The 20,330-nt window shown below is 35.3% G+C and overlaps 1 protein-coding gene across 1 annotated transcript; it reads left to right on the forward strand.

The window, feature by feature from the left end:
* The first annotated feature begins 16,061 nt into the window (after positions 1 to 16,061).
* LOC138871383 (uncharacterized) lies at positions 16,062 to 20,113 on the forward strand. The gene is made up of 3 exons (XM_070149271.1): positions 16,062 to 17,950; positions 18,008 to 18,043; positions 20,017 to 20,113. Exons 1-3 carry the CDS (start codon positions 16,103 to 16,105, stop codon positions 20,026 to 20,028), a joined length of 1,896 nt encoding a protein of 631 aa, XP_070005372.1. The 5' UTR covers positions 16,062 to 16,102; the 3' UTR covers positions 20,029 to 20,113.
* Positions 20,114 to 20,330: the final 217 nt, after the last annotated feature.

Below are 20,330 nucleotides of genomic sequence, written 5' to 3' on the forward strand. Positions count from 1 at the left end.
ACATTAGTCTTGCGATAAAAGCCAAAGAGAGTGTAAGCAAGAAAAACGTTTCTTTACTTCCTAACCCATTAACTCTTTCTTGTTTTAGTTCTTGTGATTTTGTGCAGCCACGTGATGAAATACCTTTTGAAAGGAGTGGTGAGGCGCAAGAGATGGTGGCAAAAGATCCAATTGGATTCCAACATAAATTCGGCAATATCAATTCTTGTTGGATGGTGGAAGACAAAAGCTTGATTAAATTCTTTGTTATTAAACCTTTTGACTATTTCGATTCTTATTTACAGGGTTATGACATGGAGTTGCCTAAAAGCATTGCTAAGGTGGAGCCAATGCATAAAAGAATACAAGGTGATGATGTTCCATTGGTAAATAAGTCCAAGTATGGTATGTATAATTGGTTTATTTGCATTCTTGGTCTTTCTAGAACACCTAAGGTATTTTTGGAGGTAATGAATTACACTCTTATTTCTTATATTGGTGACTTTATAATTTTTGTAGATGATGATATTTTGATGCACATCAAGTCATTAAATATAATATCTAAGTTAATGTGTAAGAGTAATTCGCTTCCTTTTGAAATTGTGTATGACATAGATGATTACTTATTCCAACTTGGTGGAAAGAGGCATGGAATTTCTGTGAAGAGGCTTGCAAATGAGTTAAATATTTCTTCTTATCTTATTCAAGTGGCTAATGAGTTTTCATGTGCTAAAGAATGTGATCTTTGTTATGTGATGGGGAGTCATTCTTCAAGTCATGTTCATTGTAAGATTGTACAAGTATTTGTTTCTAGTAAAGAGGATATGCATGATTGTTGTAATACTGGTGATCAAATACTCTTTCATGTAGAGGAATCCATGAGATTTGTAATTGTAGTTAGTAGTCTATATCATGAATGTATCTTGTTTGTTAAATGTGGTAAAGGTACTTATATTAAATGGATGTGTAGTTACTCTCTTATAATTTCTTTATCATGTATACTCATGGACTGCCGTACCGACAAGATCGAATTGCAAGTTCCATTGCATGGTGCATCTAAGAGAGGTTTTTATTGTATTAATCTAGGTAGACATAAATTTTATTGGGATGATGATGTCCATATTCTTTATAAGGGAGTATTTATACCTATTAGGATTGATTGGGTTAAATGGACACATTGTCACTATCTTATTTTATTCCTACTATTTTTTCAGATTAGTGGATACCATTTACTAGTGCGTGTTTTCTTTTTCTTGCAAGGTCAAAATTCGAGGACGAATTTTCTTCAAGAAGAGGGGAATGATAGCATCCTAGGAAGCTCAACTCTATTCAAGGACATGGATGAAGCTTTTGAATCTCAAAGATGGCCTTTAATAAGAGTTCAAGCTAAAGAATTACAAAACAAGATCATTAGACTTCAAGTGCAAATGAAGAAGTTATTAATTGGGAGGAAGAGCTCAAGGATAAAGGATGTGAATTGGCTAGGTGATAGCATCAAGGACAAGGATAGAGTTTTGGAAGCTCCAAGGCCATATACAAGATCTCAAGCTAAAGAGTTGCAAACTAAGGTTGCTAGACTTCAATGGCAAATAAAGAAGCTTTCAATTGTAGAGGAAGAGCTCAAGACCAAAGGAAATAAATTGTCCAAATTTTACAATTATATGGTGGTCCAAATTGAAGTCCAAGAGGAGGAAGATCGGGTCACCAAATTAGCCCTTGAAATCCATCAAAAAGGGCTCAAAATAAGTTTAAAAGAGGTCCAAAAGGGGGTGTTTCAAAAGGAGCCCAATTGGAGTCCAAACCAATGGCCCAAACTAGTTGTTTTAAGGCCCAAATCTGCCCCAAAGGGTCTTGGCCGCCCTCACCTAATTTTAATGACTTTTCTTACTCCTTAGCAACCACCCTACCTAATTGTAATGACTTTGTATGCCTTAGCAACCACCCTACCTAATTTTAAGGACTTTTATGACTTAGTACTCCTATAAATAGGGAGTTCTTCTCATTCATAAGATACAACATTTATTGATTAAGCATATCATACTTTGAGAGTTCTTTTGAACCTTTGTTACTTGTGCTTTGAGATTTATCTTTCAACCTTTACTAGTTCTTAGTTCAAGGTAGTAAGATTACTTCTCTTTTATGATATCTTTGATTCCTTTGTGGTATTCTTAGAAGGCGATTAATACTAGTTATTAATTGTTGTCTCAAGTTACTCGTAAAGTGGTCAAGATCCGAATCTATTGTTTTGATTTGCTTTTTAAGTAAAGGCGTTTGATTTCTTCCATAAATCAAGACGTTGTTACTTTGATCTTGTCAAGGCTATAGAACTTACGTTCTTGGAAGTTCTTGGAATTCTTTCCTTGAATTCGTCCCATATCCTTTATTTTCATCTCTTTAATTCTAGTTGTTCAATTCCTTGTTGTTATTGCTTCCGCATTTACTTCTCAAATTCTTACTCTAATTTGGATTCCCGACCTAGTTGTTATCAAGTGGTATCAGAGCGGTTTTATCAAGATTTCGTTCTTGGTAAGTCTTGGGATTTCTTGAATACTAAGAGCAAAGAAAAGAAAAAAAAAATTTAAAAAAAAAAAGAAGCGAAAATCAGTTTTTAGAACAAAAAAAATAGAATTGAGTGCTCTCCGGGATATTTCTTTTGTATCTAATTTGTTACCAAAAATTAACAAAGGAAACAAGAAGAGGGGAACCTAGATTTTCTTACTCTTTCTAATCTAAACATATAATCCTTTCCTTTTTGTTCGCGTCATGTTTTAACCGAGCCTAATAGTTCTAGGACTTGGTTTTTCTTTCATTAGTTCCCCAAAAATCTGAATTTTACTACTAAGAACTTCATACGAGTTGGTTTAACTATAAATCTACAAAGTATTTTGTTCAAAGGTCATTTCGAGAGAAAAAAAAGGATAAAGTGTGTGAGAGAACAATTGAAAAAAAAAACAAAGAAGCCAAATTTGAGAGATTCATATTTCCTTTAATCTATGTCAAGATATCTCAAATAGGTAGTTGCAGTGGAAGGAGTAGATCTATGACTCTTGAAAGGTCGATATTACAATATATCGAATGGAAAGAAGACAATGGTAAAGTTATTTTTCAAACAAGAGCTAAAGTGATGTCTACAATTTATACCCTTAGAATTGACAAAGCATTTAACTATAACTTAATTAGCACTTATATGGTTGAGAAATTGAACTTGCCTTGTGTTGAACATATTGATCCCTATATGTTGAAAGGAGTAAAGGTAGATAAAAGAGTGTTATTACCATTCTCTATTGGAAGGTATGAGGATGTGATCTGGTGTGATGTCATTCCCATGAATCGTTTTCATATCTTGTTGGGAAGGCCATGGAATATCTATAGAAGTGCTTCATATAGTATCGAAAAAAATAGATACTCTTTTGAGGTTAATGGGAAGAAACTCAGTCTTGGACCTTTGACTCCCTCACAAATTTGTGCAGATGAAAAGATTGTTAAAAAGAATATGGAAAAATACGAGAGAGAAAAGAATGAGAGGAGTAAGGGAGTGCATGTTGACATTCCAAGAGAGGAAAAAGGAGAGGTTGTCTTGAGTAAAAAGAGTGGGATGTCAAGTGAGGTAAACAATGATCTTGAGAAAAAAGAAAAGAGAGAAAGCAATAAGAGAAACAAAGTTTGTAAGGTAGAGAGAGAGAAACAAGAGAGATTGAGTGAAGGAAAAGAACTCTTTAGTGAGAGAAAAGAGGCTAAGGGTGAGGAAAACATTAGTCTTGCGATAAAAGCCAAAGAGAGTGTAAGCAAGAAAAACGTTTCTTTACTTCCTAACCCATTAACTCTTTCTTGTTTTAGTTCTTGTGATTTTGTGCAGCCACGTGATGAAATACCTTTTGAAAGGAGTGGTGAGGCGCAAGAGATGGTGGCAAAAGATCCAATTGGATTCCAACATAAATTCGGCAATATCAATTCTTGTTGGATGGTGGAAGACAAAAGCTTGATTAAATTCTTTGTTATTAAACCTTTTGACTATTTCGATTCTTATTTACAGGGTTATGACATGGAGTTGCCTAAAAGCATTGCTAAGGTGGAGCCAATGCATAAAAGAATACAAGGTGATGATGTTCCATTGGTAAATAAGTCCAAGTATGGTATGTATAATTGGTTTATTTGCATTCTTGGTCTTTCTAGAACACCTAAGGTATTTTTGGAGGTAATGAATTACACTCTTATTTCTTATATTGGTGACTTTATAATTTTTGTAGATGATGATATTTTGATGCACATCAAGTCATTAAATATAATATCTAAGTTAATGTGTAAGAGTAATTCGCTTCCTTTTGAAATTGTGTATGACATAGATGATTACTTATTCCAACTTGGTGGAAAGAGGCATGGAATTTCTGTGAAGAGGCTTGCAAATGAGTTAAATATTTCTTCTTATCTTATTCAAGTGGCTAATGAGTTTTCATGTGCTAAAGAATGTGATCTTTGTTATGTGATGGGGAGTCATTCTTCAAGTCATGTTCATTGTAAGATTGTACAAGTATTTGTTTCTAGTAAAGAGGATATGCATGATTGTTGTAATACTGGTGATCAAATACTCTTTCATGTAGAGGAATCCATGAGATTTGTAATTGTAGTTAGTAGTCTATATCATGAATGTATCTTGTTTGTTAAATGTGGTAAAGGTACTTATATTAAATGGATGTGTAGTTACTCTCTTATAATTTCTTTATCATGTATACTCATGGACTGCCGTACCGACAAGATCGAATTGCAAGTTCCATTGCATGGTGCATCTAAGAGAGGTTTTTATTGTATTAATCTAGGTAGACATAAATTTTATTGGGATGATGATGTCCATATTCTTTATAAGGGAGTATTTATACCTATTAGGATTGATTGGGTTAAATGGACACATTGTCACTATCTTATTTTATTCCTACTATTTTTTCAGATTAGTGGATACCATTTACTAGTGCGTGTTTTCTTTTTCTTGCAAGGTCAAAATTCGAGGACGAATTTTCTTCAAGAAGAGGGGAATGATAGCATCCTAGGAAGCTCAACTCTATTCAAGGACATGGATGAAGCTTTTGAATCTCAAAGATGGCCTTTAATAAGAGTTCAAGCTAAAGAATTACAAAACAAGATCATTAGACTTCAAGTGCAAATGAAGAAGTTATTAATTGGGAGGAAGAGCTCAAGGATAAAGGATGTGAATTGGCTAGGTGATAGCATCAAGGACAAGGATAGAGTTTTGGAAGCTCCAAGGCCATATACAAGATCTCAAGCTAAAGAGTTGCAAACTAAGGTTGCTAGACTTCAATGGCAAATAAAGAAGCTTTCAATTGTAGAGGAAGAGCTCAAGACCAAAGGAAATAAATTGTCCAAATTTTACAATTATATGGTGGTCCAAATTGAAGTCCAAGAGGAGGAAGATCGGGTCACCAAATTAGCCCTTGAAATCCATCAAAAAGGGCTCAAAATAAGTTTAAAAGAGGTCCAAAAGGGGGTGTTTCAAAAGGAGCCCAATTGGAGTCCAAACCAATGGCCCAAACTAGTTGTTTTAAGGCCCAAATCTGCCCCAAAGGGTCTTGGCCGCCCTCACCTAATTTTAATGACTTTTCTTACTCCTTAGCAACCACCCTACCTAATTGTAATGACTTTGTATGCCTTAGCAACCACCCTACCTAATTTTAAGGACTTTTATGACTTAGTACTCCTATAAATAGGGAGTTCTTCTCATTCATAAGATACAACATTTATTGATTAAGTATATCATACTTTGAGAGTTCTTTTGAACCTTTGTTACTTGTGCTTTGAGATTTATCTTTCAACCTTTACTAGTTCTTAGTTCAAGGTAGTAAGATTACTTCTCTTTTATGATATCTTTGATTCCTTTGTGGTATTCTTAGAAGGCGATTAATACTAGTTATTAATTGTTGTCTCAAGTTACTCGTAAAGTGGTCAAGATCCGAATCTATTGTTTTGATTTGCTTTTTAAGTAAAGGCGTTTGATTTCTTCCATAAATCAAGACGTTGTTACTTTGATCTTGTCAAGGCTATAGAACTTACGTTCTTGGAAGTTCTTGGAATTCTTTCCTTGAATTCGTCCCATATCCTTTATTTTCATCTCTTTAATTCTAGTTGTTCAATTCCTTGTTGTTATTGCTTCCGCATTTACTTCTCAAATTCTTACTCTAATTTGGATTCCCGACCTAGTTGTTATCAAGTGGTATCAGAGCGGTTTTATCAAGATTTCGTTCTTGGTAAGTCTTGGGATTTCTTGAATACTAAGAGCAAAGAAAAGAAAAAAAAAATTTAAAAAAAAAAGAAGCGAAAATCAGTTTTTAGAACAAAAAAAAATAGAATTGAGTGCTCTCCGGGATATTTCTTTTGTATCTAATTTGTTACCAAAAATTAACAAAGGAAACAAGAAGAGGGGAACCTAGATTTTCTTACTCTTTCTAATCTAAACATATAATCCTTTCCTTTTTGTTCGCGTCATGTTTTAACCGAGCCTAATAGTTCTAGGACTTGGTTTTTCTTTCATTAGTTCCCCAAAAATCTGAATTTTACTACTAAGAACTTCATACGAGTTGGTTTAACTATAAATCTACAAAGTATTTTGTTCAAAGGTCATTTCGAGAGAAAAAAAAGGATAAAGTGTGTGAGAGAACAATTGAAAAAAAAAACAAAGAAGCCAAATTTGAGAGATTCATATTTCCTTTAATCTATGTCAAGATATCTCAAATAGGTAGTTGCAGTGGAAGGAGTAGATCTATGACTCTTGAAAGGTCGATATTACAATATATCGAATGGAAAGAAGACAATGGTAAAGTTATTTTTCAAACAAGAGCTAAAGTGATGTCTACAATTTATACCCTTAGAATTGACAAAGCATTTAACTATAACTTAATTAGCACTTATATGGTTGAGAAATTGAACTTGCCTTGTGTTGAACATATTGATCCCTATATGTTGAAAGGAGTAAAGGTAGATAAAAGAGTGTTATTACCATTCTCTATTGGAAGGTATGAGGATGTGATCTGGTGTGATGTCATTCCCATGAATCGTTTTCATATCTTGTTGGGAAGGCCATGGAATATCTATAGAAGTGCTTCATATAGTATCGAAAAAAATAGATACTCTTTTGAGGTTAATGGGAAGAAACTCAGTCTTGGACCTTTGACTCCCTCACAAATTTGTGCAGATGAAAAGATTGTTAAAAAGAATATGGAAAAATACGAGAGAGAAAAGAATGAGAGGAGTAAGGGAGTGCATGTTGACATTCCAAGAGAGGAAAAAGGAGAGGTTGTCTTGAGTAAAAAGAGTGGGATGTCAAGTGAGGTAAACAATGATCTTGAGAAAAAAGAAAAGAGAGAAAGCAATAAGAGAAACAAAGTTTGTAAGGTAGAGAGAGAGAAACAAGAGAGATTGAGTGAAGGAAAAGAACTCTTTAGTGAGAGAAAAGAGGCTAAGGGTGAGGAAAACATTAGTCTTGCGATAAAAGCCAAAGAGAGTGTAAGCAAGAAAAACGTTTCTTTACTTCCTAACCCATTAACTCTTTCTTGTTTTAGTTCTTGTGATTTTGTGCAGCCACGTGATGAAATACCTTTTGAAAGGAGTGGTGAGGCGCAAGAGATGGTGGCAAAAGATCCAATTGGATTCCAACATAAATTCGGCAATATCAATTCTTGTTGGATGGTGGAAGACAAAAGCTTGATTAAATTCTTTGTTATTAAACCTTTTGACTATTTCGATTCTTATTTACAGGGTTATGACATGGAGTTGCCTAAAAGCATTGCTAAGGTGGAGCCAATGCATAAAAGAATACAAGGTGATGATGTTCCATTGGTAAATAAGTCCAAGTATGGTATGTATAATTGGTTTATTTGCATTCTTGGTCTTTCTAGAACACCTAAGGTATTTTTGGAGGTAATGAATTACACTCTTATTTCTTATATTGGTGACTTTATAATTTTTGTAGATGATGATATTTTGATGCACATCAAGTCATTAAATATAATATCTAAGTTAATGTGTAAGAGTAATTCGCTTCCTTTTGAAATTGTGTATGACATAGATGATTACTTATTCCAACTTGGTGGAAAGAGGCATGGAATTTCTGTGAAGAGGCTTGCAAATGAGTTAAATATTTCTTCTTATCTTATTCAAGTGGCTAATGAGTTTTCATGTGCTAAAGAATGTGATCTTTGTTATGTGATGGGGAGTCATTCTTCAAGTCATGTTCATTGTAAGATTGTACAAGTATTTGTTTCTAGTAAAGAGGATATGCATGATTGTTGTAATACTGGTGATCAAATACTCTTTCATGTAGAGGAATCCATGAGATTTGTAATTGTAGTTAGTAGTCTATATCATGAATGTATCTTGTTTGTTAAATGTGGTAAAGGTACTTATATTAAATGGATGTGTAGTTACTCTCTTATAATTTCTTTATCATGTATACTCATGGACTGCCGTACCGACAAGATCGAATTGCAAGTTCCATTGCATGGTGCATCTAAGAGAGGTTTTTATTGTATTAATCTAGGTAGACATAAATTTTATTGGGATGATGATGTCCATATTCTTTATAAGGGAGTATTTATACCTATTAGGATTGATTGGGTTAAATGGACACATTGTCACTATCTTATTTTATTCCTACTATTTTTTCAGATTAGTGGATACCATTTACTAGTGCGTGTTTTCTTTTTCTTGCAAGGTCAAAATTCGAGGACGAATTTTCTTCAAGAAGAGGGGAATGATAGCATCCTAGGAAGCTCAACTCTATTCAAGGACATGGATGAAGCTTTTGAATCTCAAAGATGGCCTTTAATAAGAGTTCAAGCTAAAGAATTACAAAACAAGATCATTAGACTTCAAGTGCAAATGAAGAAGTTATTAATTGGGAGGAAGAGCTCAAGGATAAAGGATGTGAATTGGCTAGGTGATAGCATCAAGGACAAGGATAGAGTTTTGGAAGCTCCAAGGCCATATACAAGATCTCAAGCTAAAGAGTTGCAAACTAAGGTTGCTAGACTTCAATGGCAAATAAAGAAGCTTTCAATTGTAGAGGAAGAGCTCAAGACCAAAGGAAATAAATTGTCCAAATTTTACAATTATATGGTGGTCCAAATTGAAGTCCAAGAGGAGGAAGATCGGGTCACCAAATTAGCCCTTGAAATCCATCAAAAAGGGCTCAAAATAAGTTTAAAAGAGGTCCAAAAGGGGGTGTTTCAAAAGGAGCCCAATTGGAGTCCAAACCAATGGCCCAAACTAGTTGTTTTAAGGCCCAAATCTGCCCCAAAGGGTCTTGGCCGCCCTCACCTAATTTTAATGACTTTTCTTACTCCTTAGCAACCACCCTACCTAATTGTAATGACTTTGTATGCCTTAGCAACCACCCTACCTAATTTTAAGGACTTTTATGACTTAGTACTCCTATAAATAGGGAGTTCTTCTCATTCATAAGATACAACATTTATTGATTAAGTATATCATACTTTGAGAGTTCTTTTGAACCTTTGTTACTTGTGCTTTGAGATTTATCTTTCAACCTTTACTAGTTCTTAGTTCAAGGTAGTAAGATTACTTCTCTTTTATGATATCTTTGATTCCTTTGTGGTATTCTTAGAAGGCGATTAATACTAGTTATTAATTGTTGTCTCAAGTTACTCGTAAAGTGGTCAAGATCCGAATCTATTGTTTTGATTTGCTTTTTAAGTAAAGGCGTTTGATTTCTTCCATAAATCAAGACGTTGTTACTTTGATCTTGTCAAGGCTATAGAACTTACGTTCTTGGAAGTTCTTGGAATTCTTTCCTTGAATTCGTCCCATATCCTTTATTTTCATCTCTTTAATTCTAGTTGTTCAATTCCTTGTTGTTATTGCTTCCGCATTTACTTCTCAAATTCTTACTCTGAGTATGAATCAAGTATTACAACTTATGGTATGGTGATTGGAAGTCATAAATTCCCAATTTAAATGCATGACCATGGTAGGGATTTAAAGGTGATTATTTGATAGGATTTGTTGGTTGGGTGTGAATGGATGGTCATACATATGTTGTTGGAAGTTATAAATTTGTTAGGAATGATGGTGGAATGAATTGTTGGTTAATGGTGATAGTTGGATGAACCAACACTATAGTTATGAGGTGTAAATATCTATGCCTACAAGGTGTTTGATAATATGCCTAAATGGCATAAGTTATGGAATTTATTACTAATATTGGGTTCCATTGGATGTTGTTGTTGTAGATTGAAGGTTCTTAGTAGTGTGGATCATTTTAGTATCACTAAGGGGCAAATTGAGGTATGTAAGGCTAACTCTTTACGTTTGGGAATATCTATGATTCTCCCTACGTCCCATTCATCATGAACATTACTAGTTTCCTCAGAAAGTAATTATGCCTTGGTTCCATGAATAGAAGTAGAACTTATATTCTCTAGATGACATAGTTTCATAATCATTCGATATTCTATGAGTTTCAGTTATGACAAATCAACTTATTATGAATACTCATCTCAGTTTAATCCTATTCACTATACCAGTATCATGTAAGTCGGTATGGCTCATTATTTCAGTATCACATATTGTAGTATGATTCTCTGTTCCTGATTTAAATTCTTGAATGTTGAACATCTGCATTTGGGCCTGAGGCCGCAGTTTATGCTTTATGCATTTTGGACCTGAGGTCGCAGTTATGTATATGTATACTTGGGCCCGAGGCCGTAGTTGTGCACATATATACATATATATATATATATATATATATATTGGGCCTGAGGCTGCAGTTTAATATTCAGATAAACAGGTTGTTCATCATTCAGAAGAGGGAGTATTTATATCCTTACTTCCTTTCAGTTCAATTATTAATTACCGTTCAGCTATCAACTATCCTATCAGTTATTAGTTCAATTACCAGTTATCAGTTCAGTTATCAGTTATCAGTTCAATTACCAGTTCAGTTATCAGTTATCATTTCAGTTTCAGTTTCAGTGTTGACAGTTCTTTTGTTCAGCTATTTTACATACTAGTACAATTCAAATGTACTGACGTCCCTTTTGCCCGGGGCCTGCATCTCGCGATGCAGGTAACGATTTACAGGTTGATGATTCAGAGCGCTAGGATTCTCGTACCAGCTATTTGGTGATCCCCAGTTCTTTCAAGGCATTATCATTGCTACAGTCTTCAGTATTCACATATAGTCAGTGTTTTCAGTACTCAAATAGAGGCTTTATAGACATGAGTAACAATTAGACAGAGTCACAGGCTTTCATATTAAGCTATGTTGGTTACAAATATGTTTCAGAATTGTATTAGTATTTTCACACTTTGATTTATATCATCCAGACTTTCGGTATATCAGCATGTGTTAGTTTATCTTCCACATTCAGTATGTTATGATACCACATGTTGATTCAGCTAGCCAGTTGGTTCGCTCGATCACATGTAGTCAGGCACCGAGTGCCGTGTTATGTCCAGGCCCAGGTTCAAGGCGTGACAAAGCTTGGTATCAGATCCCTAGGTTCAAGTGTCCTAGGGAGTCTATGAAGCCGTGTCTAGTGGAGTTTCCTTTATATGTGTGTGCCGACCACTCATATAAACGGTTAACTACCAAGACATCCAGGATTGTCTCATTTCTTTCTACTCTAGATCGTGCCATGAATCTTAGAGCAATAGGTAACCTTTTTTTCCTATCGAATTCCAAACGTATTGGATGCCCAAGCGACGCGCAGGAGAAACCTAAAGTCCTAGAGAGGATAATTGCCCATTGAGGTATGATTATGGAGTAGAGGTTAGTACGAGACTTTAGAGGATGTAAAAAGTGGGATGCAATGGATAGTGTTACAGATTAGAGCATAACCTTATCAGAAAGTACAAAAGCAGTTATCATGTCTTATGGTTATTCAGTACGCCAGTATTCAGTTATATGTTTACCAGATATCCAATTTTCAGTGTATCAAAATTTCTATAGACTTGTGAGAATACAATTATGCATATGGATGCTCAAAGAGAATGTAAGTAACAGTGATTATAGCAAAATCTTCGCATGTACATAAAGTGATTTATCAAATATATATGGCAGTGTATCTGTATGTCAGACCCCACGGTGTATTAGGATAATGATTCAACTGCAGCGGGCATAGAATTGATCACTATAGCTTTGGACAGAAAAGAGCCTAAGGGTAAAATACCTAGGAGTCAGAAACGTTTGTTATTACCAAAGATGTGATTCATACAATTCATGCAAATGACTAGAAGATATGATGTATGAAATGAGAATCAAGAGCAACCAATAGTGAATTTCAGGGAATGATTTTAAGTTGTTTATATTTATTCAAATCAGAACTAGAAAGTACCATGTTAGTAAAATTTATATACGAAGTGGCTATTATTGTGAGATAAAAGATATGACAGTTCCCCTTGATGTGACTATGTGTTTAGGTTGGAGGTTTATAATCTGATATGATTTTGAAGTGTATAGAAAGTTTGGGGGTTAGATATTCCAATTTTGTTTAAGACAGATGAACTTTCCCTAAGTGCAATCCATGTGCATAGTTCAAAAAGAATGATAGTGCACAACAAAAGAATATGGTCAGATGATGAGGGAAGTTAGGAGTAACCTTATGTTTCACTTTAGTTATTCAAAGCAGAACATGAACACATGACGCTAGCAGGTAGTTAGTAACAAAATAGTGAGTATGATTGAGTAGATACAGTGAATTAGCACTTTCAACAGAGCTAGTAGAGGTACAATTTGATTCACTTAGCCAGGTTAACTCTAGTGAATGGATGACAGTTTAAAATACCGAACGTGTGTTAGAACTGAAAGAGTTTAAGTTAAACTCGAAGTACAGTAGAAGAAAGGGAAATCAACTAGGTAGTGAGAGAGCAAACTATAAAAAGAATTGCCTTTAAGAATTATCAAAAAGGGGTCTTCCCAAGATTGACAGTATGAGCAGAGTTAAATCATTAAGATCGTGTATGATAGTTGTGAATACAATAGCTCTTTATTTATGTAGGTAATATAGTTTTCCTATTAAGAAAGATTTCTCAGAAGTTAGTTGGAAGATGAGTCGGCATTGACGTAGAGTGCAAAGAATTGCAGAGAATAAGGAAAGTTATTTGGATCCCAGCAAAATGAGAAGGATCCACAAGTATAAGACCTGTGGTCTAAGGGGTGATGTGAAATTTTTCAATAAGTCCAGTTGGAGATCTGAAACTCGAATAGTAGCATGGGATATGAAAAAGAAAATCAATTCGGTAATGAGGGAAAATTGTATAATTACCACACGGATTATGTCTAGCAAGTGTAAGAAAAACAAAGTGAGTAGAATGATCACCGAGTTTAGTTATTGATGATAAAATGATCACAGAAAGCTATAGAATCATGCCCAGTTATGTATCACGAGAGTAGTGCCATTGCACGAGACTCTAGTCTTCGGAGTACTGGTTAAAGACTTAGCTCACAACAATTCTATAAGTGTTTTCAGGAAGTTCTTAAGAAGATAAAGTGTGGGAAGTATAACTCATGATTGCGGTAGATAAGAGAACTTTGGTAAAAGAAGTTCACCAGCCAAGATAGGAGTTCGACTTCGGACTCTAAAAGATGACAGAGTTGTTGTCTAGAATATGACTTGTCCCCCCTTAGTAGGCGAAGTGAAGGAGAAATAGTTTGATGATCCCTACTTGTTGTAGCTGAAAGAGGAGATTCACAAGTATAAGATGATGGCTTTCGAATAAGGGGGAGATGATGGTACTTTGAGGTAGCAAGATTGTGTGTTCCAGAAATAGATGGACTTAAAAAGGGAAGATCATGTTAGAAGCCTATAATTCCTGGTATTATTTCCATCCAGGTCCCCCAAATATGCATCATGACCAAGGAGATTGATTAGATGAACTACATGAAAAAGAACGTCGCACACTTGGGCCAATTGTCTTAATTGTGAGCAAGTGAAAGTCGAGCAGCAGAAAGCCTAGTGTTTTATCACAGAATACACATATTTTGTGTGGAGATGGTAAGACAGAAATTTATAAACGGGATTATCTTTCTCATTTTAAAAGCATGATTTGATTGGATGATTGTAAATCGACTTACCAAGTCAGCACATTTCTTGCCAGTAAAGACTACAGATTCAACAGAAGATTATACCAAGTTATACATTCAGGAAATCGTCTAATTACATGGGACTCCGTGGTCCGTCATTTGGGACTGTGGTGCTCAGTTTAGACTTATCTTTGTTTGATGTAGGATCGAATTCGAGGACGAATTCTTTTCAAGAAGGGGGGAATGATAGCATCAAGAACAAGGATATAGTTAAGGACAATGATAGAGATGATAGAGTTTTGGAAGCTCTAAGGCCATTTACAAGATCTCAAGCTAAAGAGTTGCAAGCTAAGGTTGCTAGACTTCAATGGCAAATAAAGAAGCTTTTAATTGTAGAGGAAGAGCTCAAGCCCAAAGGAGATGAATTGTCCAAGTTTTACAACTATTTGGTAGTCCAAATTGAAGTCCAAGAGGAGGAAAATTGGGTTACCAAATCAGCCCTTGAAGTCCACCAATAGGGCTCAAAATGACCTTAAAAGAGGTCCAAAAGGGGGTGTTTCAAAAGGAGCCCAATTGGAGTCCAAACCAATGGCCCAAACTAGTTATTTTAAGGCCCAAATCTGCCCCAAAGGGTCTTGGCCGCCCCCACCTAATTGTAATGACTTTTCTTACTCTTTAGCAACCACCCTACCTAATTGTAATGACTTTGTATGCCTTAGCAACCACCCTACCTAATTTTAAGGACTTTTATGACTTAGTACTCCTATAAATAGGGAGTTCTTCTCATTCATAAGATACAACATTTATTGATTAAGTATATCATACTTTGAGAGTTCTTTTGAACCTTTGTTACTTGTGCTTTGAGATTTATCTTTCAACCTTTACTAGTTCTTAGTTCAAGGTAGTAAGATTACTTCTCTTTTATGATATCTTTGATTCCTTTGTGGTATTCTTAGAAGGCGATTAATACTAGTTATTAATTGTTGTCTCAAGTTACTCGTAAAGTGGTCAAGATCCGAATCTATTGTTTTGATTTGCTTTTTAAGTAAAGGCGTTTGATTTCTTCCATAAATCAAGACGTTGTTACTTTGATCTTGTCAAGGCTATAGAACTTACGTTCTTGGAAGTTCTTGGAATTCTTTCCTTGAATTCGTCCCATATCCTTTATTTTCATCTCTTTAATTCTAGTTGTTCAATTCCTTGTTGTTATTGTTTCCGCATTTACTTCTCAAATTCTTACTCTAATTTGGATTCCTGACCTAGTTGTTATCAAGTGGTATCAGAGCGGTTTTTATCAAGATTTCGTTCTTGGTAAGTCTTGGGATTTCTTAAATACTAAGAGCAAAGAAAAAAAATTAAAAAAAGAAGAAGCGAAAATCAGTTTTTAGAACAAAAAAATAGAATTGAGTGCTCTCCGGGATATTTCTTTTGTATCTAATTTGTTACCAAAAATTAACAAAGGAAACAAGAAGAGGGGATCCTAGATTTTCTACTCTTTCTAATCTAAACATATAATCCTTTCCTTTTTGTTCGCGTCATGTTTCAACCGAGCCTAATAGTTCTAGGATTTGGTTTTTCTTTCATTAGTTCCCCAAAAATCTGAATTTTACTACTAAGAATTTCATACGAGTTGGGTTTAATTATAAATCTACAAAGTATTTTGTTCAAAGGTTATTCCGAGAAAAAAAAAGAGAGCTAATTTTTGTGATACAGTTTACACTTTTTTTTTAAAAGATGTCGCGTACAGGTAGTGATGATGAACGAAGGGTTCTCCAAGAAGCTGAAATCAAAGCAAGAAATGATTTTACCTTGCAAGCTATGCATCAACAATTTGAAAGGTTGAATTTGCAACTCCAAGAGATGAGGGATACCATTGCTGATCAAAATGATACAATAGCTGAACTTAGGAGGGAAAATAATGTTAGACCCCAAGCTAGGAGAAATGTACCCCATGCTCCCATTGTAAATCAAGAAAACCCTATAGATGATTTTAATGATATTGATTTTGATAGGGTGGGAAGAGATAGGAGGGGACAAAGAGGTAGAGTAGAAGATGACAATATAAGTAGTATAAAGATGAAGATGCCATCATTCAAGGGAGCAAGGGACCCAGACTTGTACCTTGATTGGGAGAGAAAGGTTGAAGCCATCTTTGATTGTCACAACTACTCTGAGGGTAAGAAAGTTAAACTTGATGTTGTTGAGTTTTCTGACTATGCTGCTATTTGGTGGAAAAAGCTTGCTAGGGACAGATTGCAAGAAGGACAAGCACCAGTTGCTACTTGGGCTGAGATGAAGAGGGTGATGAGGAAGAGATTCGTGCCATCACACTTTCAAAGAGAGCTACAACAACGTCTTCAAACATTGAAGCAAGGGTCCATGTCTGTGGATGAGTACTTTAAGGCTATGGATATGGCTATGATCCAAGCTAATTGTACAGAGGAAGAAGAGGCTACAATGGCTAGGTTTTTAAATGGTTTAAATAAGGAAATAGCTGATGTAGTAGAATTACAACAATATGTAACAATAGATGAGTTAGTTGATTTGTCTGTAAAGATAGAAAATCAAAATAAAAGAAAGCAGACTAGCTCGTGGAAAGGTCGGACAAGCACCATCTCCAAGAATCCATGGCCATATCATGAGATGAAGAGTTCTTCTAGACCTCAAGAAGACAAGGGTAAAGGTAAATTTGAGAACAAAGAGGGAGGTAAAACCTTTAACCCTAAACCTTTTACACCTTCTAGTTCTATTCAATGTCATAAATGTAAAGGAAGGGGACATATGATGCATGAATGTCCAAGTAGAAGAAACATCATTCTTAGAGAAGATGGAGGATATGAGAGTGAAAGAGGTGAGGGAGAAGAAGAGGGAGATGTGAGTGATGAAGATGATGTAGAACTACCTAATGAGGGCATGATTGGGGTAGTTAGAAGGATTATGACTATCAATTTGGCAAGCAATAGTGAAGAACAAAGGGAGAATATATTCCATACTAGGTGTGGGATAAAGGGAAAAACTTGCTCTATGATCATTGATAGTGGTAGTTGTGCTAATGTGGTGAGTTCATACTTTGTGGAAAAATTGGGACTTGCCTGCATGAAACACCCTACTCCATATAGACTCCAATGGTTAAATGATAGTGGTGAACTAAAGGTAAACAAACAGTGCATGATTTCATTTAATGTTGGTAGATATGAGGATGATATTCTTTGTGACATAATACCTATGCAAGCTTGTCATATCTTACTGGGTCGTCCTTGGCAGTATGACAGGAATGTTTTTCATGATGGAAGAAAGAATAGATATTCTCTTGAACTAAATGGCAGGAAATTTACTCTTGCACCTTTATCTCCTTCTCAAGTGTTTGAAGATCAAAAGAGATTAAGAGAAACAATGGGAAAACCAAGGGGAGAGATAAAAAGTGAGCTTGAGGAAAAAGAAAAGAAAGAAGGCCAAGAATTAGAAAAAAAGAGAGATGGCCGAGAGAAAGAGAGAGAGGGCAGCAATTTGAGAGAAGAGATAAAAAAGGGTTTGAATGAAAAAATAGACAGTCTTGGTGAGAGGAAAGAGGTTAAGGAAAGAAAAAAAGAGAGTTTTTATATAAAAACCAAAGAGTGTTTAAATGCAAGAAAAGAGGGGCTGCCCATAATACTACTTACTTACAAAGAGACTTTGATTAATTCTGAGTTGCTAACTTCTTCTTTGCCAAGTAGTATTTCTTCTCTTTTGCAGGATTTTGAAGATGTCTTTCCAGAAGATATTCCTAATGGATTGCCACCTTTACGTGGCATTGAGCATCAAATTGATTTTGTACCTGGATCACAAATCCCAAATAGGCCAGCCTATAGGAGTAATCCAGAAGAGACAAAAGAACTTCAAAGGCAAGTTGAGGAGTTGCTTGAGAAAGGTTTTGTGAGAGAGAGCATGAGCCCTTGCTCGGTTCCCGTCCTATTGGTACCAAAAAAGGATGGAACTTGGAGGATGTGCGTGGATTGTAGAGCAATCAACAAGATTACGGTAAAGTATCGCCACCCTATTCCTCGTCTTGATGACATGTTGGATCAATTACATGGATCCAAAATCTTTTCTAAAATTGATCTAAAAAGTGGTTACCATCAGATTCGAATGAATCCTGGAGATGAATGGAAAACTGCTTTTAAGACCAAATATGGGCTTTATGAGTGGTTAGTTATGCCTTTCGGCTTGACTAATGCACCTAGCACTTTCATGAGATTAATGAATCATGTTTTTAAGGATTTTCATGGAAAATTTGTTGTGGTGTACTTCGATGATATCTTGGTCTTTTCTAACACTTTAGAAGAGCATGTAGAACACCTAAAACAAGTTTTTGAAGTTCTTAGAAAGCAATTTTTATTTGCTAATCTTAAAAAGTGTACTTTTTATGTGGATCGTGTGATTTTCTTGGGTTTTGTAGTTAGTTCTAAAGGAGTTGAGGTTGATGAAGAGAAAATCAAAGCAATAAAAGAATGGCCTAAACCTAAGAGTGTAACTGAAGTTAGGAGTTTTCATGGACTTGCTAGTTTTTATAGGAGGTTTGTGAGAGACTTTAGTACCATTGCTTCTCCTTTAACTGAAGTTATTAAAAAGGATAAGATTTTTAAATGGGGAAAAGAACAAGATGATGCTTTTAACTTGTTGAAAGAAAAGTTATGTTCTGCTCCATTGTTACAATTGCCTGATTTTTCTAAATCTTTTGAAATTGAATGTGATGCTTCGGGCAAAGGAATAGGTGCTGTTTTGATGCAAGATTCTAAACCTATTGCCTACTTTAGTGAAAAGTTAAGTGGAGCCACATTGAACTATTCCACTTATGACAAAGAGTTATATGCTTTGGTAAGGGCTTTAGCCACATGGCAACATTACCTGTGGCCAAGAGAGTTTGTCATTAAAACTGATCATGAATCCTTGAAATACTTGAAGAGTCAAGGTAAGCTTAGTAGAAGGCATGCTAAGTGGGTTGAATTCATTGAAACGTTTCCTTATGTAATTTCTTACAAACAAGGGAAAGAAAATGTTGTTGCTGATGCACTTTCAAGGAGGTATATCTTAGTTTCTACCCTGACTTCTAAATTAATGGGTTTTGATCAAATCAAGGGACTTTATGCTAATGACGTTGATTTTGGCAAAATTTTTGCAGATTGTAAGTTGAGTCCTTTTGAGAGGTTTAACCTCCAAGATGGCTTTCTCTTTAAGGAAAATAAGTTGTGTATTCCTAATTGCTCTTTACGTGAAGTATTTGTAAGGGAAGCACATTGTGGAGGGCTTATGGGACACTTTGGAGTCCCAAAGACACTAGACATATTGGCCGAAAATTTCTTTTGGCCTGGAATGAGAAAAGATGTTGAAAGAATGTGCGCACAGTGTTTGGAATGTAAACAAGCTAAATCTAAAGTGTTACCACATGGTCTTTACACGCCATTACCTGTTCCTACTTCGCCTTGGATTGATATTTCCATGGATTTTGTGTTAGGTTTGCCTAGAACAAGATATGGTAGGGATAGTATTTTTGTTGTGGTAGATAGGTTCTCCAAAATGGCTCACTTTATTCCTTGTTTAAAGACTAATGATGCCTCACATGTTGCTGGTCTTTTTGTAAAAGAGGTTGTCAAATTTCATGGTATACCTAGAACTATTGTTAGTGATAGGGATGCTAAGTTTTTGAGCCACTTTTGGCGTGTTTTTTGGGGGAAGTTAGGTACTAAATTGTTGTTTTCTACTTCTTGTCACCCACAAACTGATGGACAAACTGAAGTAGTTAATAGAACCTTAGGAAACATGTTGAGGGCTGTTTTGAAAGGTAAATTAACTTCATGGGAAGATCACTTACCTATGATTGAATTTGCTTACAATAGAACAATCCATTCTTCTACAGGTATGTCTCCTTTTGAGGTTGTTTATGGTTTTAATCCCTTCACTCCCCTTGATTTATTACCATTACAAACTAATGATATTGCTAATCTTGATGGTAGGACAAAGGCTGAGATGATGAAAAAAATTCATGAACAAACAAGGCTTGCAATTGAGAAGAAAAATGAGCAAACTGCCTTGAGAAAGAATAAGGGAAGAAAGCAAGTTATTTTTAAACCTGGAGATTTAGTTTGGGTTCACTTTAGAAAGGAGAGATTTCCTTCCAAAAGGAAGTCAAAGTTGCATCCTAGAGGAGATGGCCCATTTCAAGTCCTTGAAAGGATTGGGGACAATGCTTACAAGTTGGACCTTCCTGGTGAGTTCCAAGTAAGTGCCACATTTAATGTTGCTGACTTATCTTTGTTTGATGTAGGAT

Source organism: Nicotiana sylvestris, chromosome 1 (genome assembly GCF_000393655.2).
Source record: "Nicotiana sylvestris chromosome 1, ASM39365v2, whole genome shotgun sequence".
Taxonomy (NCBI): domain Eukaryota; kingdom Viridiplantae; phylum Streptophyta; class Magnoliopsida; order Solanales; family Solanaceae; genus Nicotiana; species Nicotiana sylvestris.

What these genes read in the sequence shown, in the direction of transcription:
- LOC138871383 (XM_070149271.1), top strand. Translation starts at nt 16,103, where the DNA reads ATGAAGATGCCATCATTCAAGGGAGCAAGGGACCCAGACTTGTACCTT. An exon ending in AAGGTTTTGTGAGAGAGAGC is followed by an intron (nt 17,951 to 18,007) that starts ATGAGCCCTTGC and finishes GGAACTTGGAGG; the next exon opens with ATGTGCGTGGATTGTAGAGC.